The 26,071-nt window shown below is 41.1% G+C and overlaps 1 protein-coding gene across 3 annotated transcripts; it reads left to right on the top strand.

Moving 5' to 3' along the window:
- Positions 1-973: 973 nt before the first annotated feature.
- Positions 974-25,134, top strand: LOC100026597 (zinc finger protein ZFP2-like). Of its 3 annotated transcripts, none has more exons than XM_056812240.1 (6): positions 976-3,273; positions 4,498-4,651; positions 7,616-7,737; positions 17,833-17,959; positions 18,532-18,627; positions 23,321-25,134. In XM_056812240.1, the coding sequence occupies exons 2-6, from the start codon at positions 4,636-4,638 to the stop codon at positions 24,961-24,963; spliced, it is 2,004 nt and encodes a 667-aa protein (XP_056668218.1). In that variant the 5' UTR covers positions 976-3,273; positions 4,498-4,635; the 3' UTR covers positions 24,964-25,134. The 3 variants fall into 3 exon arrangements, with proteins under 3 accessions (XP_056668225.1, XP_056668218.1, XP_056668221.1); XM_056812243.1 differs by having other exon boundaries at positions 4,368-4,651; XM_056812247.1 differs by lacking the exon at positions 7,616-7,737 and having other exon boundaries at positions 974-3,273; positions 4,368-4,651.
- The last annotated feature ends 937 nt before the right edge of the window (positions 25,135-26,071 follow it).

The following is a 26,071-nucleotide window of genomic DNA, read 5'->3' as shown; positions in this document are numbered from 1 at the left end:
CAAACAAAGAAATGCACATGAAAACAACTCCTGACACTGTCAATATGGCAATGAGGTTGTAAATGGTTATTCCCAGAGTTGGAAGAGACAGGTGCACCAACAATGTTAGTGGAGTTGTAAATGGTTCAACTATTCTGGAATATATTTTGCAATTATGCCAGAAAAATTACTCAATCGTTAATTTGCTAACTCAGCACCAATTGTTGACTCCTTGGGAGAAAGTGGTAATTGGGTTTAGAGCCCTGGAGGAGTCGCGCAGTGCGCTTTCTCAAAAGCCATCCTGGACTACATCTCCCAGAAACCCGCGGGCCGTGGAAAATGCGCTTCTCTCTCCTAGTCAGTGTCGGAGTACTCCAGCGCACGCGCACTCCCAGTTCAGTTGTGCTTTTCTCAGGTGGCGGGGTGAGTGAATCCGTGAATGTGGGAGGGAGGCCGGGCTCGTGGGACCTCTAGCATGTGTTGGTGTAGAGGGGTTGTCGGGCGTTGTGGGGAGCCCTTAAGAGTCCGGAGTCAGACTCAGAGCCAGGCATGTGACCGGAGGGGGATGTCAGATCTGTCAAATGGAGCCGATGCCCTGCCCCTCAAAACCCCAGACCCTGAGGCGACCTCCCGGGACTGGGGGCCCCCTCTAGCCAGCTTGGGGCAGCGGCGTCTGCCGAGAACCCTGTGGAGACGTCCCAGGGGATCCCTTGTTCTAGAGCGGGGGCAGCGTCCTGTGAGGGGAGAACCGCCCACTTGTCAGCCGCCGGCGGTGGGGCAACTACTGGGCGCGCGGCAGGCCCGGGGACCCCAGGGGGCGTCCAGCTGGAGGGGCCCTAGAGGCTGCGAGGATCGGGGCCCTTGGCTTAGAGCCGAGGATGCGGAGGTCTTGGAGAGCCCCTAGGCTACAGCTCTTCTTTGCAGGCAGGGCCCTGCCAAGGGAGGGGTGGGGGGTGGGGTGGGGGGTGGTCGTGGTTGTCTTCGTCTGCAGAATATGCCATGGAGCAGGGCTTTGGGGCATCCATGGATAAGGCACTTGTCTTTACTGTGTGCTGAGCCCTGAGGTAAGTGTTGGGATGCAGGGACAAGAAGGAGCTCACCTTTGGGCGCCTGATAGAGTCAACATTGTGTGTGATTCCGAGGCATGAGAGCAGTTAAGAGGCTAAATTTGAACCCAGGACCTCTTGGACTCCAGGCCTGGTTATTAAACCACCCTGCCACCTATCTGCCTTGCATTACTCTTTCAAAAAATAAAGTAAATTAAGCCTTCCCTTCCCTCTTAGAATCAATACCAAGTATTGGTTTCTAGGCAGAAGGGCCCTAATGGCCAGTCAATGGGGGTTAAGTGACTTGCCCAGGGTCACCCAGCTAGACAGTGTCTGAGGCCAGATTTGAATCCAGGATCTCCCATCTCAGACCTGGCTCTCCATCTCTGCTATTTATATCAGCTATGCCAAGGTAGCAAGTCTTTATATAGAGAGAGGCACATGCTATATAACCTTGTTTATAAGAAGAAAAAATAACTGCTCAAGGAGCTGTCAGTCCAGGGGTCAGACAGAGGAGAAAATGTTATGTGAATAAATCAGTGCTTCAGGAAGCAAGGTAAAATAGGGAAGATTTGAATCATAGGATCTCAGATTTGGTGCTGGAAGGAACCTCTATGGCTCTTTAGTACAATCTTCCCATTTTACATATGAAGAAACTGATGAGACTAAGGAAGGTTGTGACTTGTCCAAAACAACATGCATTTAAGTGCTTACTATGATCAGGACTGGCTATATGTAATGTGTTTCTTGAACTAAGTCTAGGAAAGCCGGATTCCAAAAGGTGAAGGTCACCCAGGTGTGCAGAGTATTCGAGTCAGTGGTCTTGTCATAGATCATGTGATCTCATCTCATAGGAGTCAGCTGGGGGGAAATTTAGTTGGTGAGGGGGTGGAAGTATCTAGTGTGGGACAGAAGAGGTGAGGGAAGGGTACTAGATAGCTCAGTGGAATGAGAACAAGACCTTGAGAGAGGAGGTCCTGAGTTCAAATGTGGACTCAGATACTTCCTGGCTGTGCGATCCTGGACAAGTCACTTGACCCCCATTGCCTAATCCTTACCTGCTCTTCTACTGTGGAACCAATATACAATATACAGTATTGATTCTAAGACAGAAGATAAATATTTAAACAAACAAAGAGGTAGAAGTATCTGGTGGAGGAATAGAAAGCTGAGAACAGGATGGTATCTTGGAATGGAGCTAGGTATTGTGAATCTTTAAAATTCTCAGACTCTACCTTAGAACATTTGGTTAAGGCTCTTCCCCATTTTAAACAATGAAGGTACTTGATCAGGAATGTGAGAACTCTAACATTACTCCACCCATACTTACACATACTTTAGGGGAAGATAAAGTTGTAAACTCCTTACTGAACAATGAAAAGTACTTAACCCATACTTAAAGTGAAGCAAAAACCCTTAAGCTAAGTCTATTTTTAGATCTAATACAAAAGGGGTGCTAAGTACCTATGAAGGTCAAATTAATCACTAAAAGGTCAGGCAACTTGCAAACTTGCAAGGGATAAGCTTAACAAAAGAGGTGTGAAGTTTCAGTATACTCAGGTGTGAATTACTCAGAAGTTTAGTCTACTCAGGTGTGAATTAAGAATGGTCAGTCCTGTGAAAACTTAGGGGAGGTGACATAGGAGAAAATTCTCTTTAAAAGGAGGTCAGAAAGGCCTCTGAAGTAATTCAGCTATGGAGCTGAATTGGAGGCTGGTCTCTCTCGGTGGCTGAAATTAATTCAGCCTTGGAAGCTGAAGTGGAGCTTCCTGAGCTAAACTGGAGGGTCTCTCTTTACACTAGAGTCTTGCTTGGAAGAATCTTATGGTGAGTGATTAAAGACTGACTTAGTTTTCTCTCTTAAGGAGAAAGGCCTAGGCCCTATTTTCCCTTTCCCTCTCTCTCTCTCCCTCCCTCTTTCCTTAATTTGTATTAATTAAAATCTCCATAAAACCCAGCTGACTTGGGTATTTCATATTTGGGAATTTTTCCCATGGCGACCACTTTATTTTTAATATAAAATCAAGACACAAAAAATTATCTTTACCAGTGTGGCCAAAATCTTACAGTTTGGCTATTTACACATATTCGTGGTCACAGTTTAAGGCAACCACTCTTTTATCTGTAGCAGTTTAGGGTACTATGTTTCCTTCATTCTCCTTCTGGGATAAAAGGATATTCTTTTTATTATCTTTCAGGTCCTCTAGGATAGCAGGAACTCCTCAGGGATTGTGGTAAAAAGGAAAAGGTAATGATGTAGAGTCAAGAGTCAGGAGAGACCTGGGTTCACAGGTTTTGTGGTAAAGTGGTGGGGCAGAAAGAGGATGGCTCAGAGGCCATCTAACTCAGTCCTATTCCTTAAGGTGATAAAAACAGGCCTAGGGAGGTTAACTGCTAGGTCCTGGATAGCATGACCAAGGAATGTCCAATATAGTTATTGAATCAGCCCAGTGGAAGTATGCAGTGAAGTTTTTAATAATGTGACCTCTTCACAGCAATCATTCCATTATTCACACTGATCAAAACCTCTATATACACGGGACTACATTAATTGATTAACAGGCATTTATTTTAAGCCTTGATCACCTGATGGGACCTCTCTGAATTTAAGGTTGGAATCTGCATCGTAGGATGGAATATCAACAAGCAATAAAACACGGCTCTTTGAGGTATCCAAAGAGAGTGTCTCTGCACACAGCCAGCATGGTGTCAAAGCTACCTGACTTTAAGTCAGACAAGCTCCTTTGTCCCTAAGGGGGGAGGCAGCATGACCATCTGCAAGTCTATTCAAAGCGAATACAAGGTTGGCTTTAGAGCTCCCTTTGGGGATTGAGAGATTGGCAAAGGCTTCATGTATAGGGGAGATTAGAGCCAAGTTGTCAGCTGACTGCAGTTGAGTTCAATCCTGCCTCTGATCCACATCACTCTGTGAAGGGCAACCACACCAAGTGTCCTGGCAGCGTCATAAGCTTGCACATTTCACTGATTATTGATTTACATTTGTAGACTGTCCTAACTGGGACCTTCCTATACCCAAGCCACACCAGATGGCTTGGGTGTGGTTGTGGGTATGTACTTAAAGAGCTATTGATGCTTGACTGAGGCAGCTGTTTGCCATCCCTAGCCCTAGGTCTTAGATTCTCATGCCCACCCCAAGGCCTGAACCTTATTACATGACATATTGAATACATGTTCAATCAAATTCATGTGCCCATTTGTTAGCCCTCTTAGTCTGGTCATTTGTGTAGGGTTCCGAGTTAGAATAGATAATGGAGGGTGCTAAACTCTTCCAGGTGTGACTCAGTCTTATCTTCAGCTTTACTCTCTTGGTAAAATCGACAGGAGCCTAATTTGAGGTACCAGAGAGCCAGCTCTTCAGAGAGGTGAAGGTGTTAGAAGACGAGGAGAGCAAGAAACCGTCCTAGGAGGAAACTTATTTGGCCTGTGACTTTTCACCTTCGCTTCATTGCAGAGTCTAATGAAAAGCTGCTGCTGTTGGAGCTAGACTCATTCTTCCATAGTGCCTGGGGAGCCAAGACGTGGGAAAAAATCAGAAAAACCATACAGGAAGGCAGCAAGGAAGAGAGGGTAACTAGAGGACTTGGACCTCATGCTTGAAGAAAGAGGTGAGAAGTGCAGGAATTTGGGGGTGGGAAAAGGGGAGGGGGAGCTGCCCATTGTGGGAGTGTGGGAAAGGGGAATAGATACCTGGGGGGTGGAGGGGTGTAATGTGAGGGAATGTTCTAGGTGAAAGATCTACCATGTTGTTGGTCCTGACTCTTAGCCCCCGTACTCTTAAACACACACGTACTTCTCTGGCCCAGTACTGCTGATGTTTTCTGGGCTCTGAGCTGACCCAGTCCTCTGACTACTACCATACCAGATAGACAGCACTAGCCAGTATAGGGATAATAGCCCTTTTTCTTTGTGCTAGAAAAAAAATTGTATTTTGGGGGAAGTAACTTACCAAGAAACCAAGAGAAAACAAGAACTCTTATCTTCCAAATCACAGAAGTCCATGTGGCAACTTTTTGAGTCTGTTGTGGCATAATGTATCTTTCAAATTCTATTAGAACCACTAGGTTATTTGCTCATGAATTGTTTTTTTTTTTGACCTAGGTACTTCAGAGTGTCTGGATGTTCTAAAGTTGCCAAGGACTTTGGGAGGGATGGTGGTGTGTGATTTTTCTCATCCGCTGTATTAGTGATTCTCCCCAGCTTCATGTCCTCCACAAATTTAATAAACATGCTATCTGTGCACCTATCCAACTCAATGAAAAAGCTGTTGAATGGAATAGGAAAAACCAAGTACCTGGGGAACTCCAATAGCTATCTCTTACTAGGTTGACAGTGATTTGTTAATCAGTCACTTTGGGTCTAGTGAGTAAATGGTTCTGAATAGACCTGACAGCTAGCTACATGGAAATCTTCAAATTGTCCCTAAGGAGAGACCATGATCTACTTCATCAAAAGCCTTGCTACAATACAGATATCTATTGTCTATCATATCTACCCGATTAGCAGTCTGCCAACTCTCTGAAACAAAATGAGGTTACTCTGACATAATGGCCCATCTGTGAGGACAAGGTTAGCTTTTCGAAGTGGAAGAACTCCCAGGTAGCATCTAGTCAAACCTGTGTGCATTAGAAGTCCTTCTAGGATGCTCTTGGTGGGTGGCGATTCAACCTCCAATTGACAATGACTAGCTTGCAGAGCCCATTACCTCCTGAAGCAGATTATTTAATTTGAGGATATTGTTCATTGTGAGGACGTTTTTCTGTATATCAGCTTCTCTGCAGCTTTTATCCATTGTCTTTGATTTTGTCCTTGGGGTCAAGCAGAACATGCCTAACTCCTCTCCTTCATGTTCTCCCTAAGTCTTTTCTATTCTTCTCCATCTTCTCCCAAGTTCATTCCATTTCCTTGCATCGATCATTGTATGGCATGATCTTGAGGCCTGTCATTCTCAGAGAATTTCAGAGTTTCAAGAGTACTCAGAGGCATCATGGTACTTCCGCTGCCCTGCTCTGGAGACTATCCAGTGTCCTGAAATGTGCTACCCAGAAATGAAGGCGGCTCTAGAAACGATCTGGCCCAGACAGAATGCCTCAGAACTCTTACCACCACCATCCATCATTCTGTATAATGTGCTAAAATTCTTAGCTCTTTTGACTGCCATATTACAGTGTTGACTCTTCTGGAGCCTGTAATCCACTGGAATCTCCAATTCTTTTTCAGACAACGATTTCCTCTACACCTTTCCTACTTGGATATGTGGAGTTGAATTTTTTGGAACTATTCGTCTTTTTAGATTTCAGCTCAGTATTCTAGCTTCTCTGAGTTTTTTGGATCTTAACTCTGTTACCCACTGTGTTAGCTATCCCTCCCAGCTTTGTGTCATATGAAACTTTGACGATTATGCCATATATACTTTTTTTTAAACCCTTACCTTCCGTCTTGGAATCAATACGGTATATTGGTTCCAAAGCAGAAGAGTGGCAAGGGCTAGGCAATGGGGGTCAGGTGACTTATCCAGGGTCACACAATTAGGAAGTGTCTCTGAGGCCAGATTTGAACCCAGGACCTCCTGTCTCTTGACCTGGCTCTCAATCTTCTGAGCCACCCAGCTGTCCCCACCATATATACTTTTTATCTAAGTCATTAAAAAAATATTAAATAGCACAGGGCATTGGACTGATCCCCAAGGTAGTCCTGAGACTCCCTACTTGACATTAAGAAATTTTAGGTATGGCCATTCAAACAGCTTCCACTTAATAGTACTGCCATTTAGTCTGTGGCTCTTCATCCTACGGTGTATCCTTAATTCATCTGGTGTAATTTGTAACAAGGTCATGCTGGCTCTTTCTGATGACCATTTTTCTAAATGTTCACAAACCATCTTTTTAGTAATGTATTTTAAAATTGTGCCAGGAATCCAAGCTAGAGTTTGCAAATATCATTCTCTTTCTTTAAAAAAGAAAATCAGAACAGTTATTCTCCCATTATCTGAGATTTTTCAGACCTAATTGAAAGTGGCTTAGCAAACCCACTTGAACATTATTTCAGTAACTTGGCAGATAGTCCCTCTGTGCTTTGTGCCTTGAAATCATTAAATTAGTTGAATGTTTTCTTTTTGTCTTCCTTCTTATCTTAGGCTTCTATTGTCTCTTGTCCATTTTTGTTTTTCTTATCAGGTCAAAGGATTTTCTTCAAAAAAAGTTAGCAAACTGATTGCTCATCTGTCTTAGAAACTATGAGAAAGAATGGTACTTCCCCCACTCCATTAAATTAAGGAGTAACTGAGGCACAGAGAGCTTACGTTTCATTCTCATCACACAACACGTACTATGAATTCACTGTGTGTCGTAAGAACCCTACCAGAAGTCTAAGTGGAACCTGTGTTGCCCAGGGGAATAATCAGGATCTTAGGAAAGTAGTGCCTATGACCTTTCCCTCTGCCTTCAGAAAAATATGGGCCTGCTTCTGGGTTAACTATGAGGATCATGAGACTTACATATAGCTAATGTTCAGGTGAGTTTGGGATTGGTAAGCCAGGATTGGTCTCCCTCATGACTTTTCTCCTCTCTCAGTTCTGGCATCTCAAGACTCTGCCCTTCCCCGAGAAAGGAAAACGGAGGAGGAGGAGGAAGAGGAGAAGGAAGAGGAGAATGAGGAGGGAATGGCTTCTGGGTTCCTGACAGCCAGGTCTGAGGTGAGTTAGGCTTTTCTTTCCCTCCCCACCTCTCCATTTTCTTAGTTCACCAAAGCACATCCAGGGACCGAAACAACTATTTTCTCCAAGAAGATTGTTTCTTCCTATAGATTATATTCCTGGAGTCTATAGATCATTATTGCTAGACTCATGTAGTCCAACCCCCTGATTTGATACAATAAGGTCTAGAAAGGTGTGGCAGAAACTTCAATAGCCCATGGGCCTCTTTCCACATGATCTTATCCTCTTCTATTCTGTGCATTTCCTAGGGGGAATGTTCATTATGTGCAAAATATCTTTCATTTGATCTCTCTTGTCAAACTTGCATTCATTCAACTACTAGAGAATTCGGCTAAATGCTATGAAGAGAACAAGTATAAAACTTACTTCTTGGTGGGACAAACACACCAGAAATAATTATAATCTGTATTGCTGTTCATGAAAAAGTTAGGTCATGATAGAAAGAAGAAACATATTTTTAGGTAGCTGATAGGAAGTGCCAAATGGAATGGTACAGGAAATATTATGAGTTCAGAGAAAGGAGTGCTCTAGAGAGGCTTCCTGAAATGGAATCTGAACTGGAATTGTAGCCGTTGTAAGGTCTGAATAATTAGAGGGAGAAAGAATAGCTTGAGTCAAGCCTTAGAACCAGGCAGTGACTGACATCTTTGGGTATCGGTAATGAGACTGGTCTGGGTGGAATAGATAAGTTCATGTTAGGAGTTGTTAACTGGAAAAAACAGAACTATTAAATAGTCAAAATCACTCTTTAACCAAGGGCAAAAGGGGTTCGGTGCTAGTAGGACAACAGAGCTGCGTGCCACACACGACTGCACAGAGTCTGAGGATTGAACTCTGGCCACTCTGGTCACTGACCCCTGGGGAATGCCACACGTAGGAGAATGACAATTTGGAGGAGCCATTAAAGTTGGGGAGCTTAAATACCTTTCTAGGTGACCTGGGGGCTTAGGGTGATCACGAGGGACAGTTGATTGACTTTACTATAGTAAAGGAGAGGGTTGATGCTTTACAATGGTCACAAAAGGGAAAGACTCAGCCCAGGGCTGAGCCACCTTGGTAGCTATTCTCACCCAAACTACCAGGATGTCTGGTGAAGTAGGACCTTCCCTCGGGGAAAACTCTCCTGTGACAAGGTCAAAACCTGGGGTTTCTACCTCCCAACTAAATAAACTGGGGACTTCTAGATTTCCACCTTGACCGAGTGATAAAGATAATTAAGGAAGGTCCAATTTAGGAGCCCTTGAATGCTGTTTTGAGATTCTTGGATGTTATCCTGGGGAAGTTGTCATTATTATGAGTGCTACTGACCGTCAGTGCAGTGGAATAAAGGTACAATAAAGTGGATCTAGACTCTTTGAATTTGGGAGACCCTGTGAATGATTCAATCTAGTAGAATCTCATCCTCTGGTCCAAGAAACTGAGCCATCACTGATGGGTATCACGGCCTCCTCAGTCTTCTCTTCCTCTGTCCAAACCTGGTTCCCAAATTCTCTCTGCATCCTCATCACTGTTTCCCCCTTCCTCCCCCTTAAAACCTTACCTTCTGTCTTAGAATAGATACTAAGGATCAGTCCCAAGGCAGAAGAGTGGTAAGAACTGGGCAGTGAGGGTTAAATGACTTACCCAGGGTCACACAGCTAGGAAGTGTGAGGCCAGATTTGAAGCCTGGCTGTCTATCCATTGAACCACTTAGCTTCCCCTCCTCCTTATTCTTTATACAAGTCTCTCCTTTTCCTTTTTTTTTCTTGGTATTATTTCTTTTGTGTCCCTAGAATATCATTCTTGAGAGCTTCCCATCTTTCTTAGCCTGACTTTCTCTGTAGAGTTTTAGCTCATGGGATCCTCACTATCCTTTCTTTCAGCATTTTGAAATCACTCCCCAAACCACAGAACATAGATTTAGAGCAGAAAAAGAACTTGGAGGCCCATGAGTTCAACTCCCACATTTAAAGCTGAGGAAACTGAGGCCCAGAGAAAATTGGGTGACTGATCTAGGTCACAATGCAAATAAATCTGAGGTAGAATTTGAACTTCTGGTCTTGTTGACTTCCTGTCCAGCACTAAAACTACTCCAGACTCCCTCTGTGCCCAACATTTGTATAGTGCTTTAAGGTATGCAGAATGCATAACAAATGTTCTCTTACTTGATCCTCAAAACAACTGGAAGATTAGTGGTGCTATTCTCACCTTATAGATGAGGGAACTGAGGCTGGCAGTGTTTAAATGACTTGTTCAAGGTCACATAGCTAGTAATTGTCTGAGGTAGGATTTGGGCTTGGATCTTCCTGACTCCATTCACTCTGCTTGGCTGATAAAGGCTGTTGTAGCTCCACAGAGATGTCCAACCATAGCTAGCTTTTTTTCTTTCTTTGTCACAAATTCCAAGATGATTTCCATGACTTCTATCTCAGCGAGCCAGTTTTTTTTTGTTATTGGTGAGAATTAGGTCCATAAAGAATCCCCTTTTGATGAGTCTTCCAACATTACTTAAAACGAGTAAAACATTTTTAGCTTTTCTGCTTTTGGCAGAGAAAAATAGAAGCAGAGTTTGAATTATTGAATTCTCTTTATCACTTTATTATTCCTCTGTTTCAAGCTTCTAACTAATCCTTCATCTAATTCCACTTTCCATGTGGTATGTCATATATTTTTGCTGAAGAAGTTTTTTTGGTGCCTCTTATTTTTATACCATATTATTTTATAATAATATTCTTACCTTTTCCTCACTTCAAGCAAGCCATCAAACCCTCTCTTGTAACAAATGATAGGTAAGTAAAGTTTAATAGCCATTAAAAGTACTCTACCCGACAGGGTATGCCACATTCCACCGATTCCCATTATCTCTTTGGGAAGAGAGATGGAGGATTACCTTCTGTCCTCTAGTCAGTCTGTCAATAACAATTGATTAAATTCCTGTGTGCCAGGCATTGTGCCAGGCACTGGGGATATAGGGAAAGGCAGAAGATAGTCCCTTCCCTAAAGGACTTCACAGCCTGATGAGGGTGACGACGTGTAAACAGCTGTATAAACAAGATATGGACAGGCCAAGTTGGATGTAATCTCCAAAGGAATGCACTAAATTCAAAGAGGACTGAGAAAGGCTTCTTGTGGAAGGTGAAACTAGCCTTGAAGGAAGCCAGGGAGCTAGCAGATAGAGATGAGGTGAGAGAGAGGTCCAGACGTGGAACAGCCAGTGAAAATGCTTGAAAGAAGGAGATGGAGGGTAGTTGCAAGGAACAGGCAAGAGCCCTATGTCTTGGGTTGCCAAGTATATCAGGGTGAGCAAAATGCAGGAAAACTGGAATAGTAGGAAGAAACCAAGGGCATCGAATGCCGTAAGGTTTTATATTTGGTAATAGGGAGTTCTACTGATTTTTATTGAGGAAGGAGTGGGGGATAGACTGGATGGGGGAGAGCCTAGAGGCAAGGAAGTTGGGGTCATTACATTTAACCTGAGATCAGCTTCCTTTAGTCTTATTTTTGTTTGCTGTCAGTGAGATCACCATAGTTTCTGCTTTTGGCTCCATTCCTCTTCACTCAGATGTGCTCCAGGATGCTTCCCTCTTTTTCTTTCCTGGATTTCCTCACCTAAACATATCTTCTTGGTAAACCATGTTACTCAGGTTCCTCCCTCCCCTCTACCTTACATATTCTTTTACATTTCCATACAGTTCAGCTATCCAGAGCCATATTCCAAACTAGTCCAATCTCATAAACACTTATTAGTAATAGAAATATCATATAATTTTATGTAGTATGTAAGAATAATAAGTTAATAATTAATAATTGTTTTGTCTATTACCTAGTTTATAGAAGGCATTACATTTAGGCCCTTGTAAAAATGGGTAGAGAAACCCCTGGGATGATGCTATAAATGGCTGGTCAGAATGGTTTGGTCAGCTGACCCTCAGGGGTAGCCTTCCCTTCTAGACAGAGAGCAAATGGCTGCCCTCTCTCCCTGATTGAGTAGAATGGAGGCAAGAGGGATGCTGAAGTCTGTCCCAGGATAGGAAACACCACAGTTGGTTAGGGAATTTGGCTTTACCTAACCCTCCTCGGTGCCCCTTCTGGCCAAACACCTGCCAGAGAGAGAGAACAATGATGGCAGGCCCAGGAGAGCTCTCCCTCTGAATAACCCTTCCCCCAATAATCCTCCTATGTCCCCTTAATAATTGGTCCGACTGCTTTGCTCTGAAGTTGAATGATGGTGTAATAAATGACTAGCAAGGCTGAGGTTGGGAGAGAGGGATATGGGGATCCCTACCTGGATTGGGGATCAAGCAGTTCAACCCTTTCGGGCCTCGGCTAAAGTCGAGGTTTGTCTGACCCTTCTCTGTCTAGTGATGGAAACTGTTTCTGCTCTCCTAAACTATCTTAAACGATTGGCACGAGGGAGATCAGTCTTCAGGCTGACCAGCTCCTCTCAGGGTAACCCCTTTGAGATAACTGGCTTTGATCACTTCCACACAGATCTCCCTCAGTTCAGAAAATAGGGTGGTTCAGGGCCCAACGGTTTCTCTGAGATATCGGGGAACACGGCTCTGGGAATATCTGGTCTTCCAGAAATCTCTAGGAGCTCCCACTCAAACTGAAGCCCAGTTCAGACTCGCCCTCACGGCCATTAGGGTTTCCTTCCCCACCGCCCTTGCCTCAGGATTCCCAGTGACCTTTGGCCTTTGTCACTGTTCTCTTGCTTTCATGGCTTCTCTGGGTGAATTCCATTTCTTCACCCTGTGCATACAAACCGTTCTTGTCCTTATGGAGTTTACATTTACACTCAGCACACATTTTGCACGAAAACTACCACGTGTAAACAGAAATGTATCTACGTGATAATTTTGAGCACTAACAATTAAGGGAAGCAGAAAGGGCTTTTCATGAAAGAGGAAGGACATGAAGGAATCTGGGGATTCTAAGAGAAAGAAGCAAGGAAGAAGTGAATTCTACGTATGGGAGAACTAAGTTCAGGTAATAGCAAGGAGGCCAGTGTGATGGACCTGTAGAGTGTGTGAAGGGGAGTCACAGGTATCATGCTTGCAGAGGAAGTCGGGAACTTGATTGTGGAGGGCTTTAAGGACCACCCCGAAGATTTTGGGTTTTGTCTTAGTGATAGTAGGGAGCCATTCAGGTTTCTTAAGGAGGGGAGGGAGATTTAGTTTGTGCTTCAGAAAGATCATTTTGGCAGCTGTGTGGAGAATGGCTTAGAAATGGGTCCTGTTGAAAAATCCAATTAGGAAACCACTGAAATAATCCAGATGAGAGATGATAAGGGCCAGAGGTGGGCCATATGAATGGAGAGAAGAGACCTGATAGATGCTGTACAGAGAGAATCAACAAGGCTTGACAACTGATTGGATTTGAGGGTATGGTAAGTGAAAAGGAAGATCAGTAAGTGAATAAAGTGCTGGGAATATAGAAAGATCCAAAAGAAATTCCTGGCCCTAAAGGACCTCACAAACTAATGGGAGAGACAACAAACACATATGTACAAGCAAGTTACATACAGAATAAATAGGAAATAATTAACAGAGGGAAGGTATTACATTTGAAGAGGAGTTGAGGAAGGCTTCCTGTAGAAGATGGGATTTAGTTGGAATTTAAAGAGAGGTCAGCTGAGGAGGGAAGGATTCTACACACAGAGGACAACCAGAGAAAATGCCCAGAGCTGAAAGATGGACCAGATTGTACATGAAAGCACCAGGAGGCCAGTTTCACTAGATCAAAGAGTACATCGCAGCAAGTAGAGAGAGAGAAGAGAAGAGGGCCCAGGACAGACTCCTGAGGGACATCTGGGATTACAGGGCATGATCTGGAAGAGGACACAAAGAAGATTGAGAAGGAACAGTTAGACAAATAGGAAGAGAACTGGGAAAGAGGGTGTCTTGGAAACCTAGAGAGAAGAGAATATCAAGGAGAGGAGAATGATCAACAGTGTCAAGGCTGCAAAGAGAAAAGAAGGAGAATTGTGCAAAGCATATTGGATTTGCCAATTAAGAAGTTATTAGTAACTTAGGAAAGAGCAGTTTTGGTGGAATGAGAAAGGCAGAAGAAGAGGTTAAAGAAGAGAGTGAGAGGAGCTGAAGGGAAGACACCTACTGGAGATGGCCTGTTCAAAGCTTAGCTATCCAAGGCAGAAGAGAGAGAGGATAATAATTAGCAGGGATGGAAGGATCAAGGAAGGACTTTTTGGGGACAGCGGAGGGAGACATGTTTATAGGCAGAAGAGAATGAGCCAGTAGAGAAGGAGAGATTAAAAATAAGTGAAAGAGGAGGATGGATAATCTGTTGGAGGAGATGGGATGGAATGGGATCACTTGAGAAGATGGGTTTGCTTTGGTAAGGAAATATACCACTTCATGTGAGGCAGGAGTGAAGGAAGAGAGAATAGCCAAAGGCACCTGAGTGACAGAAGATGAGGAAGAGGGGAGAAGAGTAGGCTGAGTGATTGGTTTCAGTTTTTTGTTTAAAATGAGATCAGATTAAACTCCACTCCAAAACACCAGGCTCCCACAACCTCCTTTCCTCCACACAGGAAGTCCCCAGACTCCTCAGCTGTCCTCTACCTCACTTCCTGTGTCTTCCCTGTGCCAATGGTGGCTCTAGCTTAACCCAGGACCACCCAGAGGTCTGTCCCCTTTGCACATGTCTGTTGAAGGTCATATTCTCAAATAATTAAATCTTGAGCTCTGCTGCAGCCCTTCCTAAATCCTGTTACCCTGAGTAGGGTGGAGATTGTAGTTTCCAAGACCTGATTCTGTCATTCCAAGTATCTCCATTGTTATTGATCAGGAAATAGCCAAATCCCATCCTCTAAAGAATGGTTTGAACAGGGTTGAGTAGTTTTGAAATTCACAGTTGGCACCTTCTCTGAAACTTTTGGTCTTAGAAAGCATATATAAAAATGTATTTGTGTATCTAGATATACTAAAACAAAAATAAATTCTGGAAAAAAATGAAGTAGTGTTGTTATCCTAATAGTGGGAGATGATTTTTTCTGTGTTCGGTGCCCAAGAGTGATTGATTTGTAGTCTTACCAGTTTTGGAAATACATTCCTCTGTGCATATCAAAACCTATCGACTCTTCCTCATCCCTTGTCTCTTGTCCATTTTCTCCCATAAATCAGGGGCTGGAAGTTTACTCAAAATTCTGGTGCCCTTCCTTTTAGATGTAGGACCTGGCCTCTGTCCATCATCCCTAGCATTTTGCTACATGGTTGTTTCACTTTTTCTGATCATACAGCTCTCTAATAGTATGCTCTATGCCTGCCACTTCTCCCATGTAGTTCTTCATTGACATTGTACTTCAGTACACTTACTTTCACTGTGCCATTTTCCAATACCCTTTGGCTGTCCTACAAATTGGATTCTTTAGAGATTGTGTTATTCCATTACATGTAGCCATAGAGTATCACTGGAAGAGTACTGGTTTAAAAAAAAAAAAAAGTAGGTGTTGCTATTTAAGTTATAATGAGATTTCCCAAGTGATATCCAGCTCCTTCTACTGGTATTCAATTCTGGAACCACTTTATTTTTACTCTGCAGTGTCTTCCCAAGATGTATGTACAAATGGAATTAAATATTGTAGTCTGGATAGAGATTTTTTTATTCCCTTGTTCACTTTATTCACTTACTCACTTTTTTCATCTTTCTGAATAGATAGGCTGAACTCTTTTGCATGATTATGGATCTTATTTAGGAAGTTCCTCTATGTTTTGGGGCTTGGTTAGCTTGGGACAGTTAGCTTGTTGCCATCCACTAACTAAGGGCAAATGGAAGACCCCACAATCTAAAGAGAGTCCCTCTTTGTGGCAAGCACCATAGATGAGCACAGGTTTGTTTTATGCCTCACTTTTATTAATATCATTAATTAGGAAATCATTGTCATATTTATCAAGGAAGCTTTTATGATATTAACATAGCATGGGAGATACTTCCTTGAAGTGGAATCTTTACATTTTCAAATGAAACTGATCACAACAATTTGGATGTTCCTTCTAGTGATAAAATTTGCAATCCGTTTTGCCTGCCTGTCCAGTGTAACTCTTATAATTGTTCCCCATAGTGGATATTGTGAACTTTAGATTTACTCCATCCTGCTTAGTCTAAGAAAACAGGAATGTCTACATCCCTACTTAAGGATTAAGTATTGAGGATGGCCTATGTGCTAGCATGTGCTAGCAAATGACAAATCAGAAACAACTGACAGACCCCTGGGCTGTCCTAAGTCAAGTTTAAGCTACCATTGGTACATGTGAAATGCAGGAAAGTAGTGTAAAAACAGTCTATATGTTTTGTGTCACTTCCTTTCTCGGCCTCTTTTCACGGAGAGGTGGCTCTGGCGGTAGTGTGCTGAGCATCTTGGCATCTTGGCGTGGCGGCAGCTATTTGTCCGGGTTTGGTGGTGAGTTTCCTTGATTCAATACTGGGAGAAGCTTAGTAGCCTAGTTCAGGTGAGGCATCTTCACTGAGCTCTCTGATTCTTTTCTCCTTTACCTTCCAAACACTATCCTCTTAGGAAAGCCTCTAATCTTCTGAAAAGACCTCGTGGCAGAGGTCTTTGAACTCCCCTTGGCACAGGCCAGGCGGGAGAAATCCTATACCCTTTCCCTCTCTCTTCTCCTTAATTCCTTCCTTCTATATTAATTAAACCACCATAAAATTTCTAAACTGACTTCGGTATTTTATTTGGGATATTTCCTGGTGACCAAATTAATTTAGATTAAGTCACAACCCTAAAATTACCCTTACAATATGCCTAACGAGAACAAGAGCCCTTAAAGCAGCAATTTAATCTGCCAAATTTAAGTCAACAAACAATAAGTACAGTAGAATCTCGTATTCTTTACCATTCAGTTACTTGTATGACTGCAAACGTGTAGCATATTGTAGAATATTTTTTGTGAAAGACTTCTGCCTTCATCATGGATAACTTTATTACATGCGAAGATGATTTTTTATAAATATTTAGTATTTTCTACCAGTCCGCACTTTCATCTTAGAGGGCCTGCCTTTACAGAGGCCTTCCCATATTGACTATTTTCATCTCTCATCTTTGCCAATTTGATGGATGTTGGATGAAAACTTAGAGTTTAAAATTTAAAATTTCTTCAATTATTAATGATTTCAGTCTTTTTTTCATATAATTGTTGATAGTCTGTCTTTCATCTTTTTTGGAAAGTTCCTTTTGGTTTCCCTCACTGTGATAGACACCTTTGGTTTGTTTTATTCCTTTCCTGATGTTTAAGATGAAGGATGACTTGCTGGAGGTTAAATAGATTGAAAGCATCAGAGGAATTGAGTACAAGTCCCTGACTCCAGTGTTGGCACTCTTTCCATTGTAGGCCTTTGACTTTTTATCTATTGGAGAACATTCAGCTTTTTCCTATTATTAGACCTTTCTAAGAAAGATTTGCTGCAAGCATTTTCTCTCATTAATTGATTTTTTTTTCCTAGTGTTGGATACATTGAATTTTGTTAATGCAAAAGCTTTTCAGTTGTGTGATCTTAGTCATCCATTTTGCCTTTTGTGATCTCTAGCCATTGTTTCAGATAAATCATCTTCTCTAAACCATAGTTGTCTAGCTATGTCTTTCCATCTTCCTCGATTTTTTAATGATATAATCTTTTATATTTAGATCACATAAATATTTGATGTTTATTGTAGTATGGAGAACTTTACTATTTTAGCTTTTTCATTCTGTTCCCTTTCAGACCAAATTCACCAGATCTTGTAAATCTCCTTATTCCTTTGCCTTTATGTCTGTCTTTGCTTATGATGTTCCAATGTGCCTATAAGGTCATCCCCATGTTACCCATTAACATTCTGTTATCCTTTAAGGTCCAATGCAAATGTCCTATCCTGACTCCATCATTTATAACTGATGTAACCCTAAGCAAGTCACTTAATCGCCCTGGGCCTCAGTTTCCACATGTATAAGATAAGAGGGTTAGATAAAACATCCTCTAAGTCCTTCTAGGTCTAAATTTATGATTGAATATTCAGAGCAGATCATTCCCTTATTGATACTTTGGGTGAACAGGAATGTGTTATTATTATTATTTTTTTAATTTCAGAAATCCTTGACATTCCAAGATGTGGCTGTGGACTTTACTCGAGAGGAATGGGGCCAGTTGGATCCTGCTCAGAAGAACATGTACAGAGACGTGATGCTAGAGAATTATGAGAACTTCATCTCCCTTGGTAAGGATAGCTTTTGCCCCACAAGTTGTTCCAACCATTGAGCTAGCCTTGCATTCTCTCTTCCTAAAGACTATGAGATAACTTCAGTATTTGGCCAAGTCCTGACATGGTGTGCAAGGACATTCTCATAATGTAATGTGAAGAGATTCCTAAATCCTTCATTGCCAAGAGGACCATTATACGATTCCCCTTTTCCCAGGTGGAAGTTTTTTGCTTTCAGTGACTGTAAGTTAGCATCTTTAGTGTGCTGTTCCTGAGGTTTCTGCCTGGTCTTCTTCATCAAAAACATCTTTGATAAAATTCCAGAGTAGACTTGGTAATGAGAAATGTTTTTTTATCTTCTCAGCAGGATCTTGAGTATTAAGAGGAACTAATTTTCTTTGGTCCAGAGACCCTCTGAACCATCACCTATGCATTTTGGGAATACAAATAATTTTTTTCACATTTCATTCATTACCACCCTCTAGGTTTTCTTGGCATGCTCTCTGTTTTTTAAAGAGGAAGAGCTTTGGAGATGATAAATTCGAAGATGTCTTTCTATTTGCTGTCTTTTTCCATTTCTCCATGAGCAGGTCTTCCAGTTCCCAAAGCAGATGTCATTTCTCATTTGGAAAAGAGAGAAGCTTCATGGACACTAAGGGGAAAATTCCTAAAAAACCCTTCCTTAGGTGAGCAAGTAAAAAGCAGCTATTCAAGCAACAAGCATTTATTGAGGCTTACCACATGCCAGGTACTGTCCTAAGTGCTGGGGATACAAACAAAGGCAGACTGCAGGCTCTGCTCTCAAGGAGCTCACAGCCTTAATTCAAACAACTACATACCAACAAGATGTATATAGAGTAGACTGGAGATAATTAAATAGAGGGAAAGCAGTAGCATTAAAGGGAATCAATAAGACTCTCCTATGGAAAGTAGAACTTTTTATTTAAAATGTTTATTTTTTAAAAAATATTTTTCAATGTTTACATGATTCATTATTTTATCCCTTCTATCCCTCCCTTCCCCCCCCCCCCCACCTCCGCTCCTAGAGCTGTCAACAATTTCACTGGGTTGTACAAATGTTATCATTTGATACCTTTTTCCACATTATTCATTTTTACCATAGAACAAACTCATATAAATAAGTGATGTGATAAGTTTTTCTTTTGTGTTTCTACTCCCATAGTTCTTTCTCTCAATGTAGATAGCATTCTTTCTTATAAGTCCCTCAGGAATGTCCTGGATTATTGTATTGCTATTAGTAGTAAAGTTCATTTTATTGGATAGTTCCACAATGTTTCACTTTCAGTGTACAATATTCTTTTGGTTCTGCTCATTTCATTCTGCATCAGTTCCTGGAGGTCTTTGCAGTTCATGTAGAAATCTTCTAATTCATCACTTCTTACAGCACAATAGTATAGGTGGGAATTGAAGGAAACCAGGATGGTGAGATGACAAGGGAGAGAATTCTAGACATGGGAGACAGTCACTGAAAATGCTCCAAATCTAGAGATGGCGCAGGGGGAGCATTGAGGCAAGTGCCATTGGAACACAGAGCTTGAGGATATGAGGAAGGTGTAAGGAACCCAAAAAGGTATGGGGTGGGTAAGGAAAAGCTCTGAATTCCAAACAGGGATATTTAGGGAAGGCACTAGTTCTGCATTTGAAGGTATATTAGGTGGTTGATCTTTAAGGATTATGGTGATGTGGAATCAGATCTGCCACCCTCCTCCCTTGTGTCCCTCCTCCCTTCTCCCACCTCTCTTCTCCCACCTCTCTTCTCCCTCCCCCTTCAGTTAGTCTCTTCAGTTGGTGACAACTGGAAGTCAGATCTGAGTAAATATATATATATGTATATATATATATATATATATGTGTATATATATATATATATATATATACCTCATAGATAACTCACTCTTGAATACTTGGAACAAGGGGTTTATTTAAGGAAAGGGGGAAGAAAAGGAAATTGGATGGGAGAAAGAGTTTAGGGTTTCCCTGATCTCAAAATAATCCTAAATTAAAGAATAATATTATAGAGTCTTGAGTGAGGGATGTGGCTAACATGGTTGAGGATCTTTGAGTCACTTTTATATAGAAGAGAGAAATTCAGTAAGAAGAGGATCTTCTCAGTCCTTACTCCTTCCTGTCTCAGGAAAAAGAGAGACCTCCAACAGTTTGATGTTTCCTTTTTAACAGTCTCCTTCCCGTCCCATTCTCTTCTGGACTGCTCCTTGATTGACAGCTTCTGCAAATCTTCATCTATTGCCTCTGTTGCAGGTTTTCTTCAATTTACTCATTCACTGGGAAGAGGGCTTAAACTTATTCTTCTTGGCTCCTGAGGCAGAATTAGGTGCAAAATAAGGATGCTATAAAGAGGCAACTTTAGGCTTGCAATCAGGCAAAATTTTGTAGCAATTAGAGTTGGCTAAAAGTGTAGGGCAGCTAGGTGGTATGGTGGATAGAGTCCTAGGTCTGGAGACTTATCTTCCTGAATCCAGATCTATCCTCAAACACTTACTAGGTGAGTGACCCTGGGCAAGTCACTTAACCCTGTTTGCCTCTGTTTCCTCATCTGTAAAATGAGCTGGAGAAAGGAATATCAAATTATACTTCAAGATCTTTGTCAAGAAAACCTAAAATGGAGTTTGAAGAGTTGGCCACATCTGAACAACAACACTAACAAGGAAAGTAATGAGCCTCCTCAGGAGGCAGTGGGTTCCAGGGTTCAGTGTCCATCAGACCCACTGACCACTTTCAGCTTCGGTGTGGAGGGCATTCTTGTTCAGGTCTTTGGGTTGGGCATGATGCTCCTGGGGGTCCTTCAAACTCATAGCCATATGATGTTCTGTGGTTCCCCTCATGCTTCACTATCTTGGTTATCTTTTTTCTCTGGGTTATCCCTGATTACTTTTCTCTTTCATATCCCAGAATCACTTACCAATTCTAGTGGTTGCTTCAGGGGCCTTTCTTCTTCCCTTTGCTCTTCTGTTTCAGATAGTTCATCCATTCTAGAGGTTTTAACTCTCCCTTCTCTATACTCTCTTCCTTGGCTCTCTCTCATCAGTTGTACGGGTTCAGTTTCCCTGTGTTTAAAGATTACTCCCAATCACAATACCTAATCTTAACGTCTCTCCTGAACTCTATCTATATCCACTATCTAATCCAATTGCCTATTCGGTGTCTCACTTGGATGGTCCATTACTTTCTCAAATTAGCCATGTCCACATTGGAGCTGACTGTTTCCCCCTTTGCCTAAACATTTGTTTATGTCAAGGAGACGATTATCTTCTTGTTCACCCACCTTCCATACCTCAGTATTCTTATTTTTTTTTTTTTAATTCTTACCTTCCATCTTAGAATCAATACTAAGTATCAGTTCCAGGACATAAGAGCAGTAGGCACTATGCAGTTGGGGTTAAGTGACTTGCCCGAAATCATACAGCTAGAAAGTATCTGAGGCCGAATTTGAACCCAGGACCTCCCCTTTGCAGGCCTGCCTCTTTATCCGCTGAGCATCTCAGTGTTATTCTTTACTCTTTTCCTCTTCTTACTCTTCCCATGATTATTTTAACATCTCCTGACTATCCCTTTTCCTCTGTTCACAGTATCACTACCCTAACTCAGGCCATTACCTTCTCTTCCTATGTGAGATAATGAAGGATTACAAATCTCTTCTGACATTTCTCCTTATGTCCATTATTTCTAGTCTGTTCCTCTCCCAACTGTGCTCTGGATGAATTCTGCTCATTTTCAATGACTCCTCAAATAGTGCCTGTTTTTGTGACTCTCACATTTCTTTATGACTTTGCTCCCGAAGTAGCAACATGGTAACTCTTCTTCCCTTTTCGCACCAGCTAGCTCAGTCCTTACGGCTTCACCATGTACTACTATGCTAGAACCTTCCAGAGGGCAGCAAAGAGCAATCTATGCTAATCTCTCTTGATTTGAACAGCCCTTAAAATACTTGCAGATAGCTCTCACCTTCCCCTCATCTCTTCTCTTCATTGGCCTAACCGTCCCTAGTGTCTTCATTGTATCCTCTTACCACACACTCTTGAGTCCCTTCATCCTTCCAGTTATCCTACTCCCTAGACACTCCGCCTACAGAAATACTTCCTGTAATGTCTCCTCCAGTACTCCAAATGTGGCCTTACCAGGGCATTATTATGGGACTCTTATTTCTCCTGTTTTAAATATTAAGTCTCTTGATGCAGCATAAAATGAACCTTCTATATTTGACTTGAATTTGTAGTTCTCTCTCCCTCTTCTCCAGCCTCATTTTTTCCAGTAAACTTTTTTCAAGGAGTTGCAGCTTCTGTTCTCTTATTCTTCTGGGTTTTTTTCCCCATAAAACCAGGGGACTTTATATTTTATTACATATATTATAGCATATTATATATAATAATAATAACAAATATTATATTCAGTCCAATATCCTAGCTTGTCAAGATTAAAAAGTCATCTCATATGATCATCCCATATGAAGGTGTCCATTTCAGATTTATGTTATATGCAAATATGGAAAGAAATACTTTCCATGTTTGCCTCCAAGCTATTGATAGAAATATTAAGTAGGTTATTCTTCGTAGAGTCTCTGCTCCAAATTGCCATAAATATTAACTATTTCTCTTTGCCACTGGTATTTTACTTGATTCTTATCTCTAAGTGTAACATTAGAGACTGTATCAAATGCTATCAAAAGGAAATGAACTTAGTCTCCTAGCAGTCTCTATTGATGAAGCCATGCTGACTAATTGATACTCTCTTATAAACCATATTTTAACTTCAAGTGTTCAAGGGTCCTTTCCTTTGTTCTCTATGCTCACATTCTTCCCTCTTCCAACTTCTGGACACAGGTTAATATCTTTTCAGATCTTTTTTCTTTGTCATTTTTACCTCAAAAATTCTTGTTTTTTAAGATGTTAATTTGGGGGCAACTGGGTAGCTCAGTGGAGGGGGCAGCTTGGTAATTCAGTGGATTGAGAGCCAGGCCTAGAGATGGGAGGTCCTAGGTTCAAATCTGGCCTCAGACACTTCCCAGCTGTGTGACCCTGGGTAAGTCACTTGACCCCCATTGCCTAGCCCTTATCACTCTTCTGCCTTAGAGCCAATACACAGTATTGACTCTAAGAGGGAAGGTAAGGGTTTTTTTTTTAAATGTTAATTTTATTTTCCCTGCTTTGTAGAATGGATAGGTATTCCTCTAACTCCTTTCCCCTTTATTCTTGTAGAGAGATAATAGCAGTCACTTGACTTTGGTAATAAAACAAGTCTTCTTTCTCTTTGTTGAGGAGGCAGAATCTAGAATTTTGTATAAAAGTTTTTTTTTTTCCCCTAGCATAGAAAATAATGGATTTCTAAATTTTTTTTTTTCAGATTCCCTTGTACTGCAGACAAGGTATGACACCAAGGATCCAATTCCAGAGTTTATTTCTACAGAAAAGTCATCTAAGGAGCAACTCACCAAGAATGGTTCATGGAATTCTAAGTTGGGAGAGCCTTGGGATTGTGAGGGCAGGTTAGAGAGAGAAAAAAGTGATCACGAGAAAGAGTCCAGGCAAGTGACAATACCAAACAGAAAATCTTTTATTGAGCTGAATGCTCAAGATTATAATACATTTGGGGCAATCCTCACACTTCCAGAGAGAGTTCCTTTAAAAAAATGTCTTCACAAAAATGACACACTTGGAAAGAGCTTCAAACCATTTTCAGACCCAATTAAACACAACATAATCTTAGGGAAGAAACTTTGTAAGTATAATAAATGCAGAAAGTCATTTAGTTACCATTCAAATCTTATTCATTACTATAGAATACATACTCGAGGGAAACCACATAAATGCAATGAATGTGGCAAAGTCTTCAGCATTAACTCATGCCTTACTGTACATAAAAGAATTCATACTGGAGAGAGACCTTATACATGCAATGAGTGTGGGAAAGCTTTCAGCCAGAAGGGAAACCTTAAAAGACACAAGCTAATTCATGCTGGAAAGAAACCATTTGAATGTAATGAATGTGGGAAGGCTTTTAGCAGCAATGAATACCTAACTCAACATCAAAGAATTCATACTGGAGAGAAGCCCTATAAATGTAATGAATGTGGGAAAACCTTTAGCCAGAAAGGAAGCCTTAATGTGCACAAGAGGATTCATACTGGAGAGAAACCATATAAATGTAATGACTGTGGGAAAGCTTTTAGCCAGAAGAGAAGTCTTGATGCACATAAGATAATTCATAGTGGAGAGACCCTCTGCTCATGTAATGAATGTGGAAAAACCTTCAGCAACAATTTTCACCTTAATATACACAAGATAATTCATACTGGAGAGAAACCATTTGAGTGTAATGTATGTGGGAAATCCTTCAGCAGTAATCATTATCTAAGCCAACATCAAAGAGTTCATACAAAAGAGAAACCCTATAAATGTAGTGACTGTGGGAAAGCCTTCAGCCAGAAAGGAAGTTTTAATGTACATAAGAGAATTCATACTGGAGAGAAGCCCTATAAATGTAATGAATGTGGAAAAGCCTTTAGCCAGAATAGGAGTCTTAAGGTACATATGATAGTTCATACTGGAGAAAAACCTTGGTCATGCAATGAATGTGAGAAAACCTTTATGAATAGTGCTTATCTTAATATACATAAGAAAATTCATACTAGAGAGAAGCACTTTGAATGTAATGAATGTGGGAAAAACTTCAGGCATAGTTCATACCTCTTACAACATCAGAGAATGCATACAGGAGAGAAACCCTATAAATGTAATCAATGTGGGAAAGCCTTCAGCCGAAAGGGAAGCCTTAATGCACATAAGAGAATTCATACTGGAGAGAAGCCTTTTGAATGTAATGAATGTGGGAAAGCATTTAGCCAAAAGGGAAACCTTAATACACATAAGAAAACTCATACTGGAGAGAAACCCTTTGAATGTAATCAATGTGGGAAATCTTTCAGATTGAGACAAGCTTTTGCTGCCCATAGGAAAATTCATACCATTGAGAAACCCTTTGAATAGAATGTTTGAGAAAGTATTCAGCTAGAGGAACACCTTACAAGATTTAAGATAATTCACAGTAGTGAGAATCTTTACAAATATAATGAATGTCTCATCACTCATTAGAGGCTTCTTGCTGGAGATTAACTGTGTGGAGGGGGAGAGCTTAATAAAAATCTATCATTTATTACATATATGAGAATTGAGTTATGTTTCTTCAGTTATAATACTGTTTATTGCTTTGAGAGAAAAATGACTTCTATATTGCCCCCATTTTTGTAATATACATTAATGGCATTCAGAACTATGAAAGGTGGCTAATGTAATATTTACTGGGAAAGGAAAAAGGGAATTGGAAACCACACTAATATGCTAGATGATACATGAGACTAAAAAAAGTTTAATTAGAATTAGGCTAGAATATTGAGCCAAATATAGAAGGATAAAATTAAATAGGGGTTAACATAGGCTAAAAACTCTTGAGTTTTAAAAAAATAGATAAGTATAGGGCATGGAATTCTGCAGCCCACTAAAAATGAAGCAACATTTTGATGTGGTAGCCAAGAGTTGATGGAGTGTTTGATTGCATTGAAACAAATAGCTTCTAGGAGTAAGGAGATGATAGTCTCCTCTGTATTCTCTAGAATAACACCTGTAGGGTACAATGTTCAGTTCTAGGCAATACAGATTATGAAGGATACTGATTAGCTGGAGAATGTTTATCTTGGAAAAGAGAATACTCACAGGGAACATAATAATTTATTCAGTTATTTGTAAGTCTCTTGAAGAGGAGGAATTAGAATTTTTTTCTTACCCTGAGAAGGCAGAACCAGGAGTGATGGACAAATTGAGGCAAATCAAGACTTTGGTAATGTAAAACTTCTTAACAATTTGAGGGAACCAAAAAAGAATGAATTTCATTGGGAGCAAGTTCTTTGTCATTGGAGATCTTCAAGCAAAGGCTGGAAGACCATTAGGTAAGGTTGTGGTTGGGCGTTTACAGGTATGGTTTATACTAAATTGATGTGGAGGCCCCTTCCAACTCTGAAAAATCTATGATTAGTAAGCAGTTAAGTTGCAGGATGCTACATTTTAGGGGCAATAAGTAAAACAGATCTTGTCTTTATGT

Source organism: Monodelphis domestica, chromosome 1 (genome assembly GCF_027887165.1).
Source record: "Monodelphis domestica isolate mMonDom1 chromosome 1, mMonDom1.pri, whole genome shotgun sequence".
NCBI classification, from domain to species: Eukaryota; Metazoa; Chordata; class Mammalia; order Didelphimorphia; family Didelphidae; genus Monodelphis; species Monodelphis domestica.
The sequence above is the reverse complement of the archived record's forward strand: the minus strand, read 5'-3'. Positions and strand labels throughout refer to the sequence as shown.